Below are 25264 nucleotides of genomic sequence, written 5' to 3'. Positions count from 1 at the left end.
TACTCCTCTCCTATACATAGTGCCCACTGTCATACCTCCAACACTTCTCTCCTATACATAGTGCCCACTGTCACACCCTCCACACTCCTCTCCTATACATACTACTCACTGTCATACCCTCCATACTCTTCTCCTATACATAGTGCCCACTGTGATAACCTCCATACTCTTCTCCTATACATAGTGCCCACAGTCATACCCTCCCTCCACACTCCTCTCCTGTAATTACTGCTTACTGTCCTACTCTCCACACTTCTCTCCTGTACATAGTGCTCACTGTCATACCCTTCACACTCTTGTACATATTGCTCACTGTCATACCCTCCACACTCTTCTCTCATACATAGTGCCCAATATCATACCCTCTACACTCCTCTGCTGTGCATACTGCCCACTGTCATACCCTTCACACTCCTCTCCTGTACATAGTGCCTTCTGCCATACCCTCTGCACTCATCTCATGTACATAATGCCCACTGTTAGACCCTCCACATTCCTCTCCCTCACCTGCACATACTTCCCACTTTTATACCATCCATACTCCTCCCCTATGCCTCTTACCCACAAAAAACTGTTCTTTAAAATTATACTGAATATCCTCAATGTTACCAGCTCTAGAATGGGCACACTTTTGTCAGTTAAACTAAAGGAAATCTCACAGTCCTCATATTTGTTCTGCCCCATTATTAGTACTTATTTAATTTTGTAATTACTATTGTGATGTATAGAGGAACATAGGGGATGTCAGCTACTCTAAATATAGCACTTGTAAAAAAAGCGTCCCTGAAAATATTTTTGAAATGTTAACACCTATGCACCTAGGCCCTGCCCAAGGGCCACAGGGTCAGTAGGGGGCCCCATGAGAGGCTCCTGTGATATTAAAGCGGTAGTAAACTTTTCTAACATTACTACTTTTTAGAGGCCCTGAGGTAGGTTATGCCATAATGTACAAGTATGCCCAGCATATTAGCACATTAGGGTACACTTAAATTGTCAGACTGAGCCCTCCAGTGCTGTGCTGTGATCAATCCGGCGGGGCCCGGGCACTTCCATCTTCACCCGGTCTTCCTTCTGGGTTCTGTGCCTTCGGTCACTTGCCTTTGCCAGGCTGCGTTGATGTCATTCCCATACATGCTCATGTGCATCCTCTTTCTCTCATCCCTCCTTTCTCTCTCATCCTCCCTCCCTTACCCCTCACACCTCCTTCATCCCCTTTCTCTCTCTCTCTCTCTCTTTCGCTCTCTCTCTCATCTTCCCTCTCTCTCTTTAATTTAATTTGTTATAACAAAAAATAGTTAGCATTTTGATTTATTTATTGTTTATAAAAGGCCCCACCAAAATCCTCAGCACCAGGCCCATGATGTTCTTAATCTGGCCCTGGTCTGGAGATATGCTTGGCTAGTCCATCACCTTTACTCTCAGCTTCTTTAGCAAGGCAGCGGTCGTCTTAGAGGTGTGTTTGGGGTCATTATCATGTTGGAATACTGCCCTGAAGTTCAGTCTCTGAGGGGAGGGGATCATGCTCTGCTTCAGATTGTCACAGTACATGTTGAAATTCATGGTTCCCTCAATGAACTGTAGCTCCCCAGTGCTGGCAGCACTCATGCAGCCCCAGACCATGACACTCCCACCACCATGCTTAACTGTAGGCAAGACACACTTGTCTTTGTACTCTTCACCTGGTTGCCACCACACACGCTTGACACCATCTGAACCAAATAGGTTTATCTTGGTCTCACCAGACCACAGGACATGGTTCCAGTAATCCATGTCCTTAGTCTGCTTGTCTTCAGCAAACTATTTGCTGGCTTCCTTGTGCATCATCTTTAGAAGAGGCTTCCTTCTGGGATGACAGCCATGCACACTAATTTGATGCAGTGTGCAGCGTATGGTCTGAGCACTGACAGGCTGACCCCCCACCCCTTCAACCTCTGCAGCAATGCTGGCAGCACTCAGGCCGCGTACACACGCGCGGACTGTTCGCCCAACTTTGTCCGCTGAACAGTGTTTGGGCGGACAGTCCGCTCGTGTGTGGGCTTTCAGCGGACAGTTTCAGCGGACAGTTTGACGAACAAGGTTTTTCGGAAATTCCGTAAAACTGTCCGCTGAAACCTTGTTTGAGCGAACAGTCCGCCCGTGTGTAGGCTTGTTCGTCAAACTAAGTTCCGCGCATGCTCAGAAAGGATTTACACGCCGAAAGTTATAATGCAGTGTATAGGACGTCGTATTTTTCGTCCCGTCGTACGTGCCGTTCACGTCATCGCGCACGGTTTCAGCAAACTGTTCGTTCGTCGTGTGTGGGCATGTCCGTCCATGCTAATTTTGAGCGGACTGTTTGCCGAAACTGTTTGACGGACAAAGTTGGGCGAACAGTCCCCGCGTGTGTACGCGGCCTCATACGTCTATTTCCCAAAGACAACCTATGGATATGACGCTGAGCACGTGCACTCAACATCTTTGGTCGACCATGGCAAGGCCTGTTCTGAGTGGAACCTGTCCTGTTAAACTGCTGTATGGTCTTGGCCACCGTGCTGCAGCTCAGCTACAGGATCTTGGAAATCTTCTTATAGCCTAGACCATCTTTATCTAAAGAAAAAAAATCTTTTTTCAGATCCTCAGAGAGTTCATTGCTATGTTGGGCTTTCCGTGACCAGTATGAGAGAATGAGAGTGATAACACCAATTTTAACCGCTTCAGATTTTACCCTCTTCCTGACCAGAGCACTTTTTGCGATCTGGCACTGCGCAGTCTTTCTACATGGCTCCCCAAAAAAATTGACGTCCTTTTTTTTCCCCACAAATAGAGCTTTCTATTGGAGGTATTTATTTACCCCTGTGTTTTTTATTTTTTGCGCTATAAACAAAAAAAAAGAGCGATAATTTTGAAAAAAAAAATGCATTATCTTTTACATTTTGCTATAATAAATATCCCCCAAAAATATATATAAAAAAAACCTTTTTTTCCTCAGTGTAGGCCGATGCGTATTCTTCTACATATTTTTGTTAAAAAAAATAGCAATAAGCGTTTGATTGGTTTGCGCAAAAGTTATAGCGTTTACAAAATAGGGGATAGTTTAATGGGATTTTTATTAATAATTTTTTTTTTACTAGTAATGGCGGCGATTTTTATCATGACTGCGACATTATGGCATACATGTCAGACATTTTTGACACATTTTTGGACCATTGTCATTTATACAATAATCAGTGCTATACAAATGCACTGGTTCCTGTGTAAATGACACTGGCAGTGAATGGGGTTAACCACTAGGGGGCTGTGTAGGGGTTAAGTGTGTCCTGGGGCACGTTTCTAACTGTGGAGGGCGTGGCTACATGTGACACATCACTGATCTCTGCTCCTGATCACAGGGAGCAGAGATCAGTAACACTGTCACTAGGTAGAATGGGGAGATGCTTGTTTGCATTAGCATCTCCCCATTCTTCCTCCCCTTGAGACAATCGCGGGTATCCCCGCTGTGATCGAGTCTACGGGACCCGCGACCCAAATCACAGAGCTTCCGGCCGGCATGAGCGTGCACCACTGGCGGTGCACGTGGCGGCACATCGGCAAATTTAAAGGGACGTACCTGTATGCGCATTTGCCTGTCCGTGACATTCTTCCGACGTACATCGGTGTGCGCCGGTCGGGAACCCGTTAACACATCTGCTCCCCATTCACACCTGAGACCTTGTAACACTAATATGTCACATGACACAGGGGAGGGAAAATGGCTAATTGGGCCCAATTTGGACATTTTCACTTAGGGGTGTACTCACCATCGGTTTAGACATTAATGGCTGTGTGTTGAGTTATTTTGAGAGGACAGCAAATGTACACTGTTATACAAGCTGTACACTCACTACTTTACATTGTAGCAAAGTGTAATTTCTTCAGTGTTGTCACATAAAAAGATATAATAAAATATTTACAAAAATGTGAGGGGTGTACTCATTTTTTGTGAAATACTGTACATGCTTACAATGGTGCAAGCTGCACCAATGTAACTATGTAACGGTTGCCATACTTAAACTTCAGCTTTAATGTAGCAAACCCTATATGACAGAGTGCTATTTTTTTTTCATTAGGGAACATTAATTTTCAGTTTGAAGGCATGACTCATTTTCAGACATCTGGCCTCCTCGGCTAAAGTTCAAGCATACTAAATTTTTTTTTTTACATTGAACAAAGGATGACACCACCTATCAATTTGTACCTGGGCCTGTGTGTGCTTTCCATATATCTTTACCTGATTGAATGCCTATTTAATTGAAAATAACCGTTTTATAATGCCATGATTTTAAAGAGTAGGAGCAACAACTAATGTTACACTTATACAGCATTTGATAGTGCAGATGAATTCTGGGATTACATCTCCTAGGGGAAGGTAAATGTGTTAGGTACAGAGATAGGGCCTAAGGGTCCCTTAACCACATAATGGACATAAAAATGCACTAAAATGCATGTGCAGTACTGTGAATTTCCATGTATTTTCATGTGCATTGCCTTACATTTCTATGTGTTAATGTGTGCTTTGGTGTGAACAAGGCACATATGCCCGTACAATGACCTGTGTTTGAACCCTTATTATTACCACCATAAAAGGCTCAGACGGGGTTTTAGTGATGCCATTGCCATCTTTAAAATACAATCACAAGCTGACCAAAGGCCCATATTTTGTCAAGAGAAAAACATAGAGTCTGCCACCACGGACTTCTAATGATATTAGTTGCCCACTGAGATTGAAAAAGACACATCTATTTTGCAGATACAAATTCAAGACTCAAAACATCCTGCCAAGTGCTGTTTCACCCATAACACGCATGTTTTCTTAGGGCATTCGGAGCCCAATAAATCCAGCAGATGCTTATTTACATTTTATTTGCTTGAACCACTTACTTATAGATACTGAACAGCCTAGTACCACTTAGAATTTGCAATATACATTTGTCTTATAGGTATGTTCTCAAATTTAAATGACATTTTTTAAATTACATTTTGAATTATAGAAAATTAAATGCATACAAATTTTATTAAGAATTTATATTTAAAAATGGTCTTGGACTCAATTCATATCAAATGTATGGCATAGCCCAAATTGATAAATCCACATAGTTAATAAATCATTTCTATCGCAGAAACAATTCTAGTTCTTTCCTGTCTTTAAGCCAAATGGGCCAGTTTCTGAAATTTTTCAAACCTACCAATGAAGTATTATCACCATCTTGATGGCTATATACAGTATCCTGTAAAGACTGTTCTGTTTACATTCCCTATATGTACCTTCCAAATATTTTAAATTAAATGTCCTCGTGAATGCCAATTGAAAGTCTTATGTGGCATAGGAAATGAACATGATAAATAGGTAAAATACATCTATATAGAAAAATACCCAGAATAAATATACTAGTACATCCTAAATAATTCATTGATAATCTATATATGGATTCCAGCATTAAAGTTAATGAACCAGCATGAGAGCCAACTATTTTCTGGAAGGATCTCAATGGCCGCCTACACTATTAGGATGGACTGATATAAATTCTGTGTAGGATATTACAGTTTACCTGTACTAAATGCAGTTAAACTTAATGTGTGGTCCCCCAAGGCTTGGGCAGCCCATAGATATGCCCATTTTTCTTTTGTTCAACCAGCGAGTTGAACAGAAAAACTGTCTACAGTCCCCCATTCAAGGTTGATGGGAGCATCCACCCCGCTAAACTATTGTATTCTGACAGCAGGGAGACTTACTTGCTATTAGAATACAATGATCAGCATTTCAGGATATAGCCTGCAGAAATGATCAAACGGGGAAAGTTAGACAGGGTGGTTGTACAGAGGTCAATCTGTAGAACCAGCCCAATTTTGATCCATGTATGGCCGGTTTTATACTCCCCTGTCGCTGATCCTGCAAGATCTTGGCTGTGCAGCACTGGTGTGCTCAATTCTTTGGAGAGTTAATTCAAGGTACAAGGCCATACTTCATACTTTTCTAAGATTTTGACAAGCAGCTGTGTTATCTTATTTTATCAAACAACATTGCAGCACTGAAGAGGCTCAAAGCCCATATCTCACTGAATCAGCAACAGATGAATATATGACTGTAAGCAGGATGAGGGTAGGGTGGAGGACTACAAAATAAGTGTATAGTGAGCATGTGGCAATTTATCTACAAAGATAAGAGGCATTAAAGTTATCTTAAAACTGCCACCATTACCTTCTAACTTCTATTCTAACTACCCTGCAGAAGGAAGATGCTATTCTTGGGGCACCTGATCCCCCCAGCGGCCAGCTTCAGGGGAGGGGAGAGAGCACCGACAACAGCTGGAATGCTTGAGTGGTGACGTCACCCATAGGCTTACTATAGGACATTGTTGTCGGCTGTCCCTCCTCTCCCCTAAAGCCAGAAGCTAGAATCCAATTATTTTATGAATTGCGGCTTCCCTATGTACCAATATACGATTAACATACCTCTTCTGATGAACAGAAAAAAGCTGTCCCTATATTATAGGGCAGGTATTGTTGTAGCCTTTAGTTTCTCCTATAGAAAACTCCTCCATGACTTCCTGGTATACATTGTTTGGGATGGGAAAATTGTTGGTGTACTAAGAAATTACTTCATTCAGCAGCTGACCTCGTTAACCCTGCTCCTGCCGCCCCCTTCCAGGAGATAGCTCTCAACCTCCTGTCTAGTTACATGTTGCACTTATTGTCAGTGAGAACCATTCTCACTGAATACATAGCCAGTGTCTTTCTCTGCTGATTGATCATTTTGTGCCTTTTCTTCTTGCATAGACTGTTCATTTGGCATTGTGTGCAGGTGCTGAGCGATCACATAGCAGCCTTTGTGAAATCTAATTTCTTCATCAATTTAGGTCAATATGTATTCTGCTACATATTTTTGGTAAAAAATCCCAATAAGCGTATATTGATGGGTTTGCGCAAAATTTATAGCGTCTACAAATTTGGCATAGATTTATGGACTTTTTCTTTTTTTTATTAGTAATGCAGGCGATCAGCAATTTTTAGCTCGACTACGACACTTCAGCGGACAAATCGGACACCTAACTGCCACTTTTGACACTTTCTGGGGACCAGTGACACCAATACAGTAATCAGTGCTAAAAAGTATGCACTACTACTGTACTAATGACACTGGCAGGGAAGGGGTTAACATTAGGGACAATCAAAGGGGTTAAATGCGTTCCCTGGGAGTACTTGCTCACTGCGGGGTAGGTGCTTTGACTGGGGGAAGACAGAGATCAGTGTTCCTGCTTAGCAGAAGAAGAAGATCGCCATTTTGTCAGAGGGGAAGATGGAGATCTGTCCTGTTTACATAGGCAGATCGCCGTTCTGCCTCTCTTGGTAACAATCGCCGGGTGCCGGTGAACATCGGGTCCATCAGACCTGCTGATTGGCTCCTGCTGTGCCCAATCACAGTGGAAACGGGTCACTGGCAGCCCCAGAACCGGAAATGGAAATCAGGTACAGGTATGTGATTTCGCACTGAAGGCCCGCCCTTCTGCAGTAAATGTAAGTGAGGAGGTTTGGAAGCATTTAACCAGACACAAGACTGCTATATACTGCTGATGAGAAGGTATTTAGAAATTTATATTTACTAAAATTATTGCATTTTCATGTTCTGTGTACTGTGGGAGACCAGATATCGTGAATTCAGGGTCCTGGCTGGGTTTAGTAACACTTTAACATTAAGTTTAGTTACTATGTGCTAACAATATGCAAAATGTGAATATAGTCTGGCTACTAGTTCAAGTCTCTATCAGGGTAATTAGGAGATGTCCTAGGATTGGGTTTCATAACACTATCGCCATCTAGATGTCAACAGAGTGAAAAGGAATCTTGTTCCATTTTGATTACGAAAGGTAATTTGTGAAAGCTCACAGGTTGGTCCTTCCCTGAAAAAAGATGTATTGTCCTACTAATTTTTAAATACCATGCGTTACCGTCCTATGTTGCCTATTCCAATCTGTCAGCCACATTCATGTATAATAATTGTAGGTTTGTGGTAGATATTGTATTGGGGAAGAGACATGGCACTGGCTGCCACAGCGGCTACCAGGGCTGCTATTGGTTGTACCACTGTTACAAATGTAGCTGAAACACCACTTGTCGGAAATGTCATTGTTTAATACTTTTTCATTGTTGTGTACCTGATCAGCCACAGAGACTTGAAGCCTGAAAACTTATTGTTAGATGAGAAAAACAACATAAGAATAGCAGATTTTGGAATGGCGTCACTGCAGGTCGGCGACAGTTTACTAGAGACCAGCTGTGGGTGAGTACACATTTTACATAATGTAGTAATTGTGTTTTTAATGTACAGATATTGTTTATTTATTAATGTGCATTGTCGGCAAAACTTTTTTTTATAGATTTCGGTTATAAATTAAAACTTCTGTCAGTTTATTTTTTTCTATTTTTGTCCTGGGGGGGGGGGGCAGTCTCCCTCCCAGAACACAAAGGCACAGCAGGGGGATCACCTCACTAACATAACGTGTGTTAGTATGGGAATCTGTCCATTTTTTTCCGTTCAGCCCGCTGGGTTGAACGAAAGAACAAAACTTTGCGTGTGCAAGGTTTGTTACTAAAACAGAAGTCTCCACTCAAAGATTAAGGCCCCTTTAACCTTGGCACCTCCACTTAACAGAATCTGCTTGCTGAGCAGGGCATCGTTCCGCTGATCCCAGCTGAGCAGGCGGATGACAGGTCCGTGTCTGCTCCACTGTGCAGAGCAGACACAGTCCTGCTCTCCTCTGTGGGGAAATTGGATGGAAATGGACCGACTGTCTGTTTCCATCCAATCTGATCCGCTAGAAATAAAATAGGACCACCATCCATCTGTTTTTGGCGGACAGGATTGGATCGGATGGCACCAGGTGTCAGCAGACATGTGTCCGCTGACATCCGTTGCTCCATAGAGGACAATGCACTGAAAAACTGACAGGTGACCCTAATCAGACAGCCCATGGTAAAGGACTCTTAGGCTACACAGAAGCATGGGTGAAGATAGTTTGATGCGTTCAGAAGGTGCTAAACGCCACCTCTGGATTCAGCGACACTCTAAGCTATGACAAGTATACTTTGCAAGCCAGAACTCTAAACTGCAGCCAATTTGTGTATGGCCACAACTCTTCAGAAATATCAGGGTCCACGGTTGGTCGGAGGCTCTATTCGCATGTAACCTTTAAGATGAGTGGTTACATTCAAACAGCAGTGGCACTGGCCATTGATTTTCATTGAGTAAAAATCTGACAGCTGCTGCTGGTCTCACACAGCCTAGGCAGGCAGCATATAGTACCACTGGTAAGATTCTGAGTCTCACCAGTGGCCACCAGTAGCTGCACCCATGTGCTCTTGTGAATGTAGCCTTATCAATAATAATTTTTCCAGTAATAACTGTAAAATGTTAGATTTTCCATTGCTATCTGTCTCACAACAGTCAGGGCAGTAAGCAGATAAATATGCAGTAATTCTGCAGATGGCAAATAACAGTAAAGCCTCATACACACGGTACGATTGTTGGTCAACCGAGCGTCTGATTTTTGTCTTAAGGGTGTGTGCTGGGATCTTGTCTTGCATACTAAATGTTGCACAATTGTTGTGCAACAAACACGCAACAAACACGCACGTAGTGACGTACTACGAAGAATTTCAGCTCTTGAGCTCCACCCTTTGGGCCCCTTCTGCTAATTTCGTGTTTGGTGAGCATTGATTCCGAGCATGTGTGTTGGTACTCTCGACTTTTGTCTGACAAATTTGCGTACTGACCATACGAAAAACAAACCGTTGTCCGTCGAAAATTTACTAGCCTGCCATCCAACATTTGTTGGACGAAAGTTAAACAAGAATAGTCAAAATGAGCATTGTAACAGTAAGATTTTAGGACAACAGTCTGTCAACAGACAATCCCCTGCCAACAATCGTACCGTATGTACGAGGCTTTACTTAAAAACTTTGCGTGTGCAAGGTTTGTTACTAAAACAGAAGTCTCCACTCAAAGATTAAGGCCCCTTTAACCTTGGCACCTCCACTTAACAGAATCTGCTTGCTGAGCAGGGCATCGTTCCGCTGATCCCAGCTGAGCAGGCGGATGACAGGTCCGTGTCTGCTCCACTGTGCAGAGCAGACACAGTCCTGCTCTCCTCTGTGGGGAAATTGGATGGAAATGGACCGACTGTCTGTTTCCATCCAATCTGATCCGCTAGAAATAAAATAGGACCACCATCCATCTGTTTTTGGCGGACAGGATTGGATCGGATGGCACCAGGTGTCAGCAGACATGTGTCCGCTGACATCCGTTGCTCCATAGAGGACAATGCACTGAAAAACTGACAGGTGACCCTAATCAGACAGCCCATGGTAAAGGACTCTTAGGCTACACAGAAGCATGGGTGAAGATAGTTTGATGCGTTCAGAAGGTGCTAAACGCCACCTCTGGATTCAGCAACACTCTAAGCTATGACAAGTATACTTTGCAAGCCAGAACTCTAAACTGCAGCCAATTTGTGTATGGCCACAACTCTTCAGAAATATCAGGGTCCACGGTTGGTCGGAGGCTCTATTCGCATGTAACCTTTAAGATGAGTGGTTACATTCAAACAGCAGTGGCACTGGCCATTGATTTTCATTGAGTAACAATCTGACAGCTGCTGCTGGTCTCACACAGCCTAGGCAGGCAGCATATAGTACCACTGGTAAGATTCTGAGTCTCACCAGTGGCCACCAGTAGCTGCACCCATGTGCTCTTGTGAATGTAGCCTTATCAATAATAATTTTTCCAGTAATAACTGTAAAATGTTAGATTTCCCATTGCTATCTGTCTCACAACAGTCAGGGCAGTAAGCAGATAAATATGCAGTAATTCTGCAGATGGCAAATAACAGTAAAGCCTCATACACACGGTACGATTGTTGGTCAACCGAGCATCTGATTTTTGTCTTAAGGGTGTGTGCTGGGATCTTGTCTTGCATACTAAATGTTGCACAATTGTTGTGCAACAAACACGCAACAAACACGCACGTAGTGACGTACTACGAAGAATTTCAGCTCTTGAGCTCCACCCTTTGGGCCCCTTCTGCTAATTTCGTGTTTGGTGAGCATTGATTCCGAGCATGTGTGTTGGTACTCTCGACTTTTGTCTGACAAATTTGCGTACTGACCATACGAAAAACAAACCGTTGTCCGTCGAAAATTTACTAGCCTGCCATCCAACATTTGTTGGACGAAAGTTAAACAAGAATAGTCAAAATGAGCATTGTAACAGTAAGATTTTAGGACAACAGTCTGTCAACAGACAATCCCCTGCCAACAATCGTACCGTATGTACGAGGCTTTACTTAAAAATAAAGGTTTTTGTTTTATTTTGACTGAAAAAGCCTCTTAAACTCTATATAAACGGGTATACAGAATACACAGGTGCTTTACTTGAGCCTTTAGCCTGTTATATCTTCAAGAAAATCTCTTTGATTCCTAAGAGTTATAATTTAATGACCTAACACAGGAAAGGTCTAAAATGTTGGAAGAGAGCCCTCCATGGAAAGGACAACGTGTAGGATATATACTGCAGGGAGATAAGAGGTGAATCCAGGACTAATCTTTTGGAAGGCTGTAGGAAGGCATTAGGCGAGGAAGCAGGTTAACAAGAAAAAATAGCATTTTCTATTATATGATAGTTTTATGGCAAAAAGTTTATTTTCCAGTAATATAACAAAGAACATAGTTATTACAAGTACAAAGGGGCACATATACGTGAAATATGCCCCTAACTTATACCAGTAGGTCTGTTAGTTCCTAAATATGTCCTACTGTAGTCAAAGTTGGGGTACCCCTGAACAAATTATGCTTTTTCTTTTCTAGCTCAGTCAATAAACTCTGCAAGATGTTATTTTAGGCTGGAAAAATCCAATAAAATGCGATACTGCAATACACATTTGCATCAAGGCGCTTTCTATTTTAAATGACGCCCCAAAAAAACCTTGCCAGCATACCAAAATGTAAAGATGGGAACTATCTGTGCATTGTGGTTTGTTTACTTTAAGTTTATTTGTGCATTGGCTGCCTATTTAAAATGTATGGTCTGATTAATGAGCAAAATAAGACACTGCAATGTACTGAACAATGTGGATTGGGAGAAGGAGTGTGCATACATTGTGCAGTAACTGTGCATTTTCAATGCTTCAAGCTACAGAGACACCTGCTCTAGGATACCAGTCAAATTGGAGAACCCCCTTATTTTGTACACTCACCGGCCACTTTATTAGGTACTCCTTGATAGTACTTTTGCTTTTAGAACTGCCTTAATTCTTCATGGCATAGATTCAAAAAGGTGTTGGAAACATTCCTTAGAGACTTTGGTCCATATTGACATGATAGCATCATGCAGTTGCTGCAGATTTATCCATGATGCAAATCTCTTGTTCCACCACATCTCAAAGGTGCTCAATTGGATTGAGATCTGGTGACTGTGGAGGCCATTGGAGTACGGTAAACTCATTGTCATGTTCAGGAAACCAATGGTGAGATGATTTAAGCTTTGTGACACGGTGCATTATCCTGCTGGAAGTAGCCATCAGAAGATGGGTACACTGTAGTCATAAAGGGATGGACATTCAGAGATGGTATTCTGCATACCTTCTCAGACCAGTCTGCCCATTCTCCTCTGACATCAACAAGGTATTTTTGTCCACACAACTGTCACTCACTGGATATTCTGTCTTTTTCTGACCATTATCTGTGAACCCTAGAGATGGTTCTGCGTGAAAATCTCAGTAGGTCAGAAGTTTTTGAAATATTCAGACCAGTCCCCCTGGCGCAGACAACCATGCCACGTTCAAAATAACTTAAATGCCCTTTCTTCCCCATTCTGATGCTTGGTTTGAATTTCAACAAGTCGTCTTTACCATGTCTAGATGCCTAAATGCATTGCATTGCCATGTGATCGGCTGATTAGCAATTTGTTTTACCAAGCAATTGAATGAGTGTACATAATGAAGTGGTTGGTGAATGTAGAGATTTCCTTCTAGTTATATCCCTAGGCCAGGAATTGAAGGGGAATTTCCCCAAAGGTACACCACATACAGCAAAAAACAAATTAACAGGGGTTCTAACCATTCTCTATAGCCAAAACGAATGAAAAAGGATTTTGACTATACATGCACATGAAAGATTACTTTATGTACTTATATGTTATTTATAGCGAATAGTATAACAGGATAATTGAACTGAAATTAAGGGTGTTTTGGGTACAGCAGGGAAGGATTAGTTGGGTTTTATTGCTGTCTGGGTCTCCACTAGAAAAATTCCATAGATTCCCTGTGCCAGTATCAGTAGTCATTGAGCAAAACTCAACACTGGAGAAGCAGGCAACAATGAAAACCTTTCATTGGTTCTAAACCCCTTCCCAGTTTACTCAACCCCCCCCCCCCCTCCCCAAAATCTGTGCCGGATTTCCACTTTAATTTACTGGGTCAAAACACTACCGTGTCATCTTTCAAAATTCAAGCTGTGAAAACCAGTATTTGTATATTCCAGTCTATTTTTCAAACATGATTATTGATTTTTCAATTAGTGTCTTGGGTGGTATACCATTTCCACAGCTTAACTACTCAATATGAGGTATAAAGAATGGTGTTGGCTTTAGCAACACAAAAAAAAAATCACAGAAAATTCTGATTGGTTGCTAGAGGCAACACCTCACCCTGAATTTAAGCATGCAGTGTAATGTGTGAGTACCCTGTGTTTTGTTTTATGTCTTCATGCCATTTACCTCAGACTTCCAATACTGTATATGCTTCAAAATTGTCAGAGGCAAATGTCATACATGTCACCGCCATGAATTTGTTGCATCAGAACTTACATGCTCACTGATGTTACAAGCCATGCATGTCTACATGATTGGAATATCCTAACATACATTGGGGATAACAGAGTTACTAAACAAGTTCTTCACTTTATCCTGCTGTTAACACCCCTCTTCTTTCTCTGTCTTTCCCTTTCCTGTTGTTTTTTTCATGCCTTACTCCCCTGTGACCAGGTCTCCTCACTATGCATGCCCTGAGGTGATCAAGGTAAGTGTAACTGACTTCTGGCTATCCTGCAATATTCCAATTTCCTCTCATTTCTTTGTTAAAGGCAGTGGAGTAAAGGTAGCAATGGCCCAGGAAGCACCACTGCTGGGCCCATGTCCCTGAGATGACCAGCTCTGATGCTGATCCAAGAATAATTGTCTCACTTGTCGCCCCACTGGAAGCATTTCCATGGTGTACTTACCGGCTAGAAGAAGGTTTAGTGTTCACAAATTAGTTATATAGCATTAGGCATTTATGTGTAGGTTAAAGTGGTTGTAAACCCAATTCATTAAATTTTAACTAAGCACATATATCTGTAGTGTTTACGTATCTCTCGCCAAAGCTCTAAGTGTCGTTTCTCCCTGGTGCTTCCTCCCTCTGTTATCAGCATGAGTGATTTTTGACAAGCTCTCTTACAAATGAGATAACATGAGCTTAAAATGAGTGTTGGGGAAGGAACTTAGAGGGAGATTAGCACTGAGCTTGGCTATTCATAATAAAGCTCTGCATGTTCCTTTGTTCCTCTGCCTATGTAGAGGGGAGTGTGTCCCTTTCCTCCAATCAGCTCTCACACAGTGTAAGTGCAGTCTCCCCGCCCTCCTCACTGTGCTAAGACAGATGAAGAAAGAGTTTTAACATGATCTGCACTTTTCAAAGGGTGTAGAGAGGGGAAGACAGCAGATATACATGGAAAACTTATGTAGGATGATTTGTTTAATCTCTGTGTATCATCTGAGGCTGTTCACTTCACTGGGTATATGGAGGTTTACAACCACTTTAAATTAGACATTTTTATGATGAGTACTGCTTGTTCCCCAATACACCTACCCTATATCAGCCATTACTTTTTTTCATATTATGCATATTGGAGAAAGTAGGTTCTGTATTTGCTTATTAATTTCCTGAACCTGACCTGCTACCACTCCATGCCACCTGAAAAAAAGTATCACCTTACCTTACAATACATACAGCTCTAAATGAGTGTTGTTCACAATAAAAAGTTCTCAGGGGGTCCCAAGTCAGATGATGCTCAATTTACAAAGCTATAACACAGTTTTCACTGTAGTGATCCTTATTTTTAGCCACGTGACGTGGGGTGTTATCTGTAGCTCTCATTAGCTGTCACTACTGGACATACTGTAACTGTCATTAAGGCAAATAGAAACCATTACAGCTAATTGAATTGAGCTTGTTTTGGGGATCCAAAACAGTAAAGCTACAACCCTGTTAAAAGGTAAAAAATCAATTTTCTAAATAATTTCTATTACCCATTTTGCTTCCTCCTGCCTATACAGTCCTACACAATTGCATCCAGAACAGAGAAAAGTTGACATATTTGTTGTAATGTGTGTATGTGCACAGTTAGCTGGACTTGATTTTGCAGTGTCCTTTCCTTGAAATAGGAAAAATACCCTCTTATGGGATTTTGAAGGCGACCAAAAAAGAAAAATGCATAACCATTTATATATAAACACAATTTTTATTACAAAACTCTAAAAAGACATAGCCTTGTTAAAAACACACGTGGCCATATTTAGGCCAAGATCCATTGTACACATAAATATGCAGTTGATACTTTGGCAATGTTACATATCTATTTGGAGGATTTGATGTTCAGCAGATAGTTTGCTTGGGCATCATACAGCCATGTATCAACTGCATATTGATGTGCACAATGGATCTTGGCCTAAATATGGTGCACATGTGTTTTTAACAAGGCTTTTTAGAGTTTTCTAATAAAATGTGGTTTTATATATAAATGGTTATGGATTTTTCTTTTTGACTGCCTTCAAAATCCCATAAGAAGGTCTTTTTCCCATTTCAAGTACAGAAATAGAGATGGTGGCTACCACTTCCCAGAACAGAATAAACATACATTAAAAAACCTTTATGGCGCTAAGGGAACAAAATAAGCATCAAATAAATTTGCAAACAAGTAGAGTTATGCTTTCTAGTTCAAATCATTATACCTAAAAGGAAACTGAGTGTAATATGGGGCTACCAATGGTAACCTTTTTCAGAACATGCAGCAAGTGAAGTGAAAACACCTGACCTGCATATTATTTCCAGGTCAGTAACTTAAAAACTCCTAAAGCTACTACATTGCAAAAATGTTCATTTTTAGAAGGAAAGGTCAGCAATGGCAGGCTACATCCTACTGCTAGTAGAGGTTCCTTGCATACAAGGCTTATGGTAAACATAATCAGTAAGAATGAGGACAGTTAAGCAGCATGCCAGCATCATGTTAGAGATGAGCTCCATTCCTTTTGCTGAATCCTGTTTATAATTTGCTGGACCCAAACTTAGCGATAAATTCCACTGAAGTCTATAGGGGTAAATCCTAAAATCTTACAGCTGGGAGAGACTTCTTTTCACATGACGTCGAAGGTGGCATGGAAAAAAAAAAACTCTTTGAGGCTGGGTTCACACTGCAGCACACTGTGGCTCACAGCAGGAGTCCAGTGCGTCCCCATTCACCGTTTCAGGTCCGATTTCAGCCCGAATTTTTGGCTGAATTCGGACCTGAGATGGACCAAAAGACGCACAGGACTCCTGTGCAATTTGTACCAGAGCAGCTGTGGAAATGTGTGAATCGGCTCCATAGTACACAATCTGCAATCTTCTGCTATGCGAATTGGCTGCGGGGAAACCCGTATCCAATTCGCAACAGTGTGAACCCAGCCTAAAGGAGAAGTATGGGCAGAGCTCATTTGGCTGGTCTTCTCCCATTTTCAGCAGAGAGCAGGCTGATTTCCCCTCTCTGCAGATGTCACAGAAGTCAGTCCACGCATCGTGACAATGGAAGTCGGGATCCGCCAGGTGCCTGGACTGATACCCCGCTCAGCCTCTCCGCAGGCCGCTGAGAGTCTGAGCCGGCCGCTCCCTGCCCCCTCCACAGCTCCGCACTCCAATGAGCGAGGATGAAGCAGAGCGGAGAGCTGCTGATTGACAGTCTGCAGCTCTCTGAGAACAGTCAGAACTGAGCGATCTGCGATATTCGATCTATTGGTTTTCAGTGTAGAGGCACCAGGAGACAGATGCAGCATCGGAACCTTACTTCTCTTTTAAAGATTTGGAGATGCTTTATAGCTGGAAGTGGACACAGACTGTTCTCTGGTTGTTCATATTTGACTGTGGAGTTATTGTTTTCTTTTACAATTAGTTTGGCTTACATGCAACAGCAGCACTCCAATCTAGTTCATTTTGGTTAAAAAAGGGTAATTTTAAGACGGTCTCAAGGGACTTTGAGAAAGGAAGTGGCCAGTGGTTTGCTGACTGTTCCTCTTTGCTGATGCAAAACTGTCATGCTTTTTGCCGATGAAACTCTCATGAAGAAATAAGAGACTGCAGTTAATACAGCATTTTAAAATTGGCAGTGACAGGACAGTCCTTTTAAAAAAAAAAACGGGGCCAAAATTATACATAGACACAGTGCACAGGAAGGCTTTCTTTTGCATTCCAGATTGAAGAGACCACAGATGATAAAGCAGTGTAAAATTTGCCAACCACAAGGTTAGGTTATTATGTATTAGTGACACATGGCACAAGCAGGTGTTTTAGCACAATAATTAGGATGCCACATTTGTGAGTAAAATTGGCCAGCAACTGGGTGAGTTTTAATCACAGAGAATAGGCCTCGCCAGTCTTTAGTGCTTAACCTTTAATTGTGATATTTTTCAATTCAGATAGTTTTGTAAATATTCTTGTATATAGTTTAGTTGTTTTTTTTTTTTTAAACAATGCAGCGGTAGGTTGTAAACCAGTGTTTCTCAACTCCAGTCCTCAAGGTGCCCCAACAGATCGTGTTTTCAGGCTATCCATTATTTTGCACAGAGTTGATCAGGTTCACTGTTTTAGTAATTACCACATCTGAGGGAAATCCTATTTCAGGGCCAGGCTCAGCCCTTCCTTCTCTGAACTGGGTGCTCAGCTGTCGGCTAATTGCCAGGCCCTATCTCTCCACAGTGACTCACCTGTTCATGATATCCTGACTTTATGGCTTGTCTGACTATCCATTTCGGTTACCGAACGCTGGCTATGTTTTAACTATGTTTGTTCTATTTACTTTTATTATTAAATAAGTGTGATTTAACTGTACTTCTGTCTTGGTCTGATTCATGGTTTCTGTCAGTAGGCGAAGGCCATGAATTTAGGAGATGGAGTCAGTCCACTTGTTGGTAATATTTTTTCTAGATTGGATGACCAGGATGCAGTGACCGTGTGTCCATAGAGGGCGCAGGAGCACCGCCCCTCTCTCCTGCACCCGTCAATCTCCAATAGATAGATTCATGCATTGCATGAATCTATCTATTGTCGCCGTTACTGTCCCCTATTCAGTTGTCTGGCCCCTTGTCGGGTGCTGGGCATCTGAATTACAGTGGTGAGGGTGTTTTTGGAAGTGCCTGATTAGAGCCGTCGTCTATAATAGGTGTCCTGATTAGAGCCATGGGCTCTAATAGGCTTCCAAATTGTTAAACAGCAGGTGCACTGCTGTGCGTTCGATGTTTACACAGTATTGTGTTAGGGAATCAAATAAATCGCTCCCCTAACCCTGACCTGCCTCTCAGACACTCAGGTGCACTGGGTCTGGTTACCTGTCACCTGATTGGCTGAAGCTATTAGGCATCCAATCATTGCAGAAGAGAACGGGAGAAGACATCAGGGACTTGGAGGGAGCATGGAGGACAGCGCTGACCCGAGACAGGTAATTGCTGGGTGGGCGGCGGGGGCACATTGGCAGCTATTATGAGGCAAACTGGTGGCAATTTATGGGGCAAACTGGTGGCAATTTATGGGGCAAACTGGCGGCAATTGATGGAGCAAACTGGTGACAATTGATGGGGCAAACTGGTGACAATTGATGGGGCAAACTGGTGACAATTGATGGGGCAAACTGGCGGCAATTGATGGGGCACACTGGTGGTAATTGATAGGGCAAACTGGCAGCAATTGATGGGGCACACTGGCAGCAATTGATGGTTACAGTAGCTGTGTTTGATGGCACAGTGGCGGCAATTTAGGGTTACAGTGGCTGCGTTTGATGGACACAGTGGCTATGCTTGATGGCACAGTGGAAACGTTTAATGGGCACAGTGGTGGCAATTTATGGGTACAGTGGCTTCGTTTGATGGCACAGTGGCTTTGTTTGATGGCAGAGTGGCTGCGTTTGATGGGCACAGTTGCTGCGTTTGATGGGCACAGTGGCTGTGTTTGATGGGCACAGTGGCTACGCTTGATGGCACAGTGGCAGCCTTTAATGGGCACAGTGGTGGCAATTTATGGGTACAGTAGCTGTGTTTGATGGCACAGTGGCTTTGTTTGATGGCACAGTGGCTTTGTTTGATGGCACATTGGCTGCGTTTGATGGGCACAGTGGATACGTTTGATGGGTATTGTATATTGGTGTCTCAGGGTAACATCTTGTTTCAGGGGAGGTATATAGGGTTTTTGGTTCCAGCTTTGCTTGGGGGACGTTCAGTGGTCTCACTTATTTAATTTTGGGGGGGAGGTGGAGGTTGGGTGAGAGGCAGCAGGTCCCCGTTGCTTGAGAGGGAGGGGTGTGGTTTATCATATGTTGGGGGGTGGTGGGGTCCCATGGGGGGGGGGCAGATACCACATGGAGAATTCTGTGATGCTTTTTTACCTTTTCTATAATAAATTGGATTGAGGAGATAACCCCTGGATGTGCACATTTCTTTATTTTTATTTTTGTGTTACTTTGCTGCTTGAGAACACACCCTACCATTATACATGGAGGTGCCCTCATGCTTAGGCAATTATCAGGTCCCCAGTTTATGAGCTTTTCCTTTATGAGCTTACTGGATTTTGGTCCAGATCAACAAGTATTTTTCTGCTATACATCTGCTATACATGTATAGCAGAGATGTACTGCTCACTTTTTTTTATTATTATTATTATTTTGCCCAGAAATACACTTTAGGCCAATTCCTTCTACCATTTATTATATATTTAAACAAAAAAGAAAAAGATGATAGTTGCCCTCTAAAATTACTCCCCATAAGTCTAATGACATCACTATATGCTGTTTGATGACATCATCACAGGTAGCAGCTGAATCTGCAGTTGGTAATTTAACCTTCATTGTACAAAGTAGAATTCAATTTTAAATATTTCTGGAACAAGTAACAAGATTTTTTTTTTCAGTTACAGTTATAGGTCATCACTAGTCAGTGGGCCACAAAAGATAAACAGATGGCCAAAAACATTTGGTGTTTACTTCATTATTTTCACAGTGTAGTTGACCAAATATAGCTGAACATTGAATTACACATGTGCCCATTTTGGCAGACATGATTAAGTCACATTGAAACTGGGCCATTATAAATTGGGTCAGCCAGTAAACTCAGTCAACATATGTGTAACAAAGTTGGCCAGCCAAGCTAACAATGTAATTCAGTCATTCAGTCCAGCACCTAAATTAGAGGGTTTGACTGCATGATTACCTTTTGCCATGAATAGCCAACTATAACAAGAAACACTATCAGACTTATTCAATAAAGCAGAGAAAAAGGAAAGAAAGAGTAATGCATATGTAGCCCTACCCCAATGGGGGATAGGATGGGTCTTCTGTTCTTTGCCTCAAACCTCTCCAGACACATTGTGTTGACTGTACATACATACAATATCACAGGAAATCACTGAAAGTAATACCCGGTACCCAATAGTTGTGCTGTATCAAAGAAAAGAGGCACCAGACCAGGTAGTAAAGGGAAACTTAATATATTGTCACCCGATATGGTTGGTAACTAGGCAAGCATAAAATGGATTAACAATGGTAATAACACAATATACCATACAAAGTGATTAACAGGACGAGGCTAAAGATGGCAGTTGGAGTCCTGATCAGCATAAACAGTAGCAAGGCTGCCTCAAGTGCAGCAGTGAGCAGTCGTAAAGTTTAATCTACTGTGTTGGAACTATACTACCGCATTTATGGGGGTGATACTAGTCCTAGACCTATTGGGTATGCACTGTTCAAAAGAAAAGGAAGATGGTAGCAGAGGAGGCGGGGGGAGGGGGCTTGCAGAATATTAATGGAGGGCAGTCCTTTGAGATGTTCTTCTGCTGGCTATTGTTGTAGTCCTTTAAGAGCATTGACAGTCCTAGTTAACCTGCATGCAGTAGAAGTACAGTTTAGGTATGGCATAGTCTCAGCACTAGTTCAATGTAGGATACATGAAGAAACTTCAGGAGTACTACTTTATTAATAGCCATATTAAAATACTTATACACGCAAAGAAGAGCACAGTGGGTAAATTGAAAACTCAAAGCATTTCACACTAGTTTAGGGCTTACTTGTGAAATGTCACGAGTAAGCGCTAAACTAGCACAAAACATGTAGACTTTTATATGCAGCCCCTGTGCTCTTCTATGCCTGTATATGAGTTTTTATACAGATATTATTAAAGTAGTAGTCTTACGGAGTGCAGCCGTCCAATGTTTCTTCTGGGCACTGCACTTGATTGACTGAAGATAGCAGGGGATTATACATCAGACCAACCTGGAGCAGTGTCCATCCGTCTACTGGTGCAAGGTAGATGTGGTTCAGATGTGGTAAAGTTTTGCTATAATGTTGTATAGGTTTGGTATAGGGGTGCAGTCTAGATTTGGAGTGTAGTATTGGTGTGGCATGGATTGGGTACACTTGGTACTGCTCTCAGTGGATCAGTCTGAGGTAGCAGTATCAGAAACGGGTGAATAGCCCTCTCACCAGTCCCTGGGATGATGTGGTGACCTCCTGCTGTAGAAGGGGGGCCACCCTCGGTCTCTCCCTAGAAGCCCCAAGTTATCAGTGATGGGCAACAGAAGGTGAATGGATGCTCCAGTCTCCCTGTGTCAGCAGTGCAGGTGCTGCAATGCTATGCTGCCCCCGGGTGTCCTCACTCCCAGTCTCAGGCTCAGATCTCCACTGCTATGTTCTCCCACTGGCAGGCGAATATCCAGACAGTGGTGCTCTCTCTCTAACTCCCTCGGTGCCAAGAGGAAGAACTTTCCTGGGCAGTTTAATAAAAATCATCTTTCCACTCCTTACTGTACAGTGTCTATTGAGATCTACTGTATAGTGTAAGAGAGTCTATTCATCCTTTTATATGGCTGCCATCTCAATCTATAACTCTCAGAAGTCTCAGCACTCTGCATAGAAGTCTATAGGCTTGCTTGGCTTTAGCTCTCCCTAAGCTGGCAGGAGAGGAGAATGATGGAGCATAACTCCAGTGTATCAGTAGAGGGAGAGAAAAATAAAAAGAAGCAATGTCTCCTTCTCCATTTTGCTGTATCCCAGCATCTGGCTACACATAGCATTTTGTTTTTAGCTGATTGAGGTCTGAAAGATTACATTTTTCTTTTGGTTCTGAGTATTTTACTAAATGATCAAGACCCTCCTACCATTAGAAAACAAAACTCCACCCTTCCTGGGACAAAAACTCAATTTTTTTAAATTGTTTTCCTATTTACCTGCTATGTTTAACTGATTGTTTTAATTAATTAATAGAATAATGTACTCTAAATATAATAGTAAAAAATATATCTGATCCAGGCACTCTACTTGGAGCTCTCCTTTAAAGTTTAGCCTGTATGTGGCCCCTCTTCCTTTCATAAGGAGTTGGTTGCATAAGGGCTCTTTCACACTGATAAGTTTTTCCTGCATTTTTATCTTGCAAGGAAAATGCAGGAAAAATGTTTCCCTTTAAATCCTATGAGACTTTTCACACCACTGCGTTGTGGGTGCATTGCGTTTTACAAAAGCCCTGCATGCTGCAGCTTTGGTGAGGTTTTAAAAACCATACCAAAAATGCAGCTTCCTATTGAAATGAATGGATATTCGTAAAAAAAGAATCCGCAATATTTGGCAGGTTTTTGCGTCACATGTCCATTTTTCACAGGTGCAGGTAGCCTAAAAATGCACCAGAAACGCAGTGGGAACACATCTGAAACGCAGCAAATTCACAGTAAAAATGCATATGGGTTTTTACTAGGATTTTGCTACAAAGCAGTGTGAAAGGGGCCTTAGAATCAGGAAAAAAGTTTATCTACAATCAGAACCGCTGCTATATTTACGCCATGCTATCAATTAGCACGTTATGGACTGGACTGACACAGACAGAAAGCATGTAAGGGTGTCAGATGCTGCATTGTGCATCGTCTGCTCTTGCAATGAAAAGCTAAATTAAAAACCTGTTACTATGCTGTATTTTGTCCATATTTCAGCAGCTCCTCGTTTTTTTATAGCTGGCTTAATTAGATCAGAATTCCATACAGAAAACCTATAATTTGGTACACTCAACAATAGCTTTGGAGTTCTATATTTTTAAAATGTAAGCATTACATAAAGGTGTTTATTTAACTGACCAATATGTTATTTGTAAGGATGAATGATTTTCCCATCTTGCCTATAATTAGTTCAGTTTCCAGCAAGGATCAGGAATAGGAGGCACTGTGTATTTTATGTGTCATGCAATGAGACACCATATGGTAGTAGAGTAACACTGATATGACATGTGGTGGCATACTGGGATAGCAAACTGCTGAAGGCATGTGGTGTAGCTGTGCAGGTAATCAACATGTATACAGCACTAGTCCTTCTGAAGGCACTGTGTCTGCAATGCTGACCTGAATGCACCAAAACATTGTAATTACGAATTCATTCAGCATTACAGACCTTTAGCATTATAGACCCTCTACTTTTGCACTAATGCCAACCTAGGCAAAGACTTTACATAGTGGATTTACATGTCATCATTCATGTAGAAACCTGCTAAGAACCTTCAGCACCCGAATTGGCTTATGTAGTACGACCCCAATGCTTTTTCAGAACAATGACACTTTAAGTAAAGAATTGCTTTTAGATTAAATATAACGCCCCTTTTTGTCAGTTTTAGAAAACAACATTAGCTGCAGATCAGTAAAGAGCAGTCGTTAAAAAATAAATAAATAGCTTACTGTGGCTATTGGGCTATTGTCAGACAGTGGAGCTGTCAGACGGTAGGAGCCAGCAATGGGTGTGCACCTGTTTTTCGTTTTTTTGGATCGGCACATTGGTGTACATTTTTTTTTTTTTATAAATTAATTGTCAAAAACTGTCCCCCCCATGTTGAGCAGTTGATGGTTCATAATTTTTGGTTGTAACATGAAAAAATTTGGAACATTTCAAGGGGTGTGAATACTTTTTTAAAGGCACTGTATATGCATACAAGATCAAGGTAGGCAGCATATACTTTGAGTATGTGAATATCCTTAAAATATTTGGGCAATTGAGTAATGTGAAATTGGGCATTTGAAAATAATGTTGTTGTTGGAGTATTTTTTTCCATCCAAATTACCTATTACTATTAGCATTAGCTTTGGAAATCTAGTTGTATTTTTTACAAGGCTATTAGAAAATAGGCTTTCTATGGAAAACTTGTTCTACAGTGCCCTAGCCAACTTCTATCTAGTTTATAGATACCACATATTCACTGATCATTGACTGAGAGCGCTGATCGGGGGCCAATCGGCAGACCATTTTCAGTCATGCCTCTTCTGTTGGACCTGATGGCACATACATGGGCTGAATATTGGGCGGTTTCTATTAAACCGGCCGATCCTGCCAGATATCTCTTGTAAGGTATGGCTTCTCCTTACTAACTGCTATTGTTCTTGTTAACATCGGTTGTTGGATCTTCTTACCGCCATCTAATGTATATATAGCTAAATAAGCAATTAATAACTAGTAGTGGGATCCCCTTCAGGCACTGGGCTGTTATGTATCTTTGCTGCCCTAAATGCTGGTTCACATCGGAATCACACAGAAAAATGGTACACGTTCCTATGTGATTTCTGTGACTAGAATCAGTCCGTCGGACAATCCGATCGAGTGTGGGCTAATCCAATCTTTTTTCGGTAAAAAAAATCAGACAAGCCTAGAAACAGAACATGTTTCAAATCTATCCGATGGACACAATTCCTATAGGGAAAACCGTTTGTCTGTATGCTGGTCTGATGGACCAAATAAGACGCAAGGGAAGCTATTGGCTACAGGCTATTGAACTTCCTTTTTTAGTCCAATCTTACATCATCACGTTCAAAATGAACGGATTTGTGAATGGACTTAGTCCGTTCGTGTGTGGCCAAGTCCGTTCGTTCGGAAAGTCCGTCGGAACTCCGCCAAAAGTCAGTCGGGA

The 25264-nt window shown here is 41.9% G+C and overlaps 1 protein-coding gene across 7 annotated transcripts in view; it reads left to right on the top strand.

Annotated features, from left to right (window-relative positions):
* Positions 1-25264, top strand: part of LOC143934134 (serine/threonine-protein kinase BRSK2-like) — a 480076-nt gene that overhangs the window by 382147 nt on the left and 72665 nt on the right. For all 7 annotated transcript variants that reach the window (XM_077457486.1, XM_077457484.1, XM_077457485.1 and 4 more), the window contains 2 exons: positions 8177-8293; positions 14051-14084. In XM_077457486.1, coding sequence (XP_077313612.1) covers positions 8177-8293; positions 14051-14084 — 151 coding nt within the window. The remainder of the gene's footprint in view (positions 1-8176; positions 8294-14050; positions 14085-25264) is intronic.

The sequence above is a fragment of the Lithobates pipiens genome, unplaced genomic scaffold (genome assembly GCF_037356315.1).
Source record: "Lithobates pipiens isolate NorthernLeopardFrog02 unplaced genomic scaffold, aLitPip1_a1.2 Scaffold_27, whole genome shotgun sequence".
Classification (NCBI taxonomy): Eukaryota; Metazoa; Chordata; class Amphibia; order Anura; family Ranidae; genus Lithobates; species Lithobates pipiens.
Note: the sequence above shows the minus strand (reverse complement) of the source record. Positions and strands in the feature narration are given on the sequence as shown.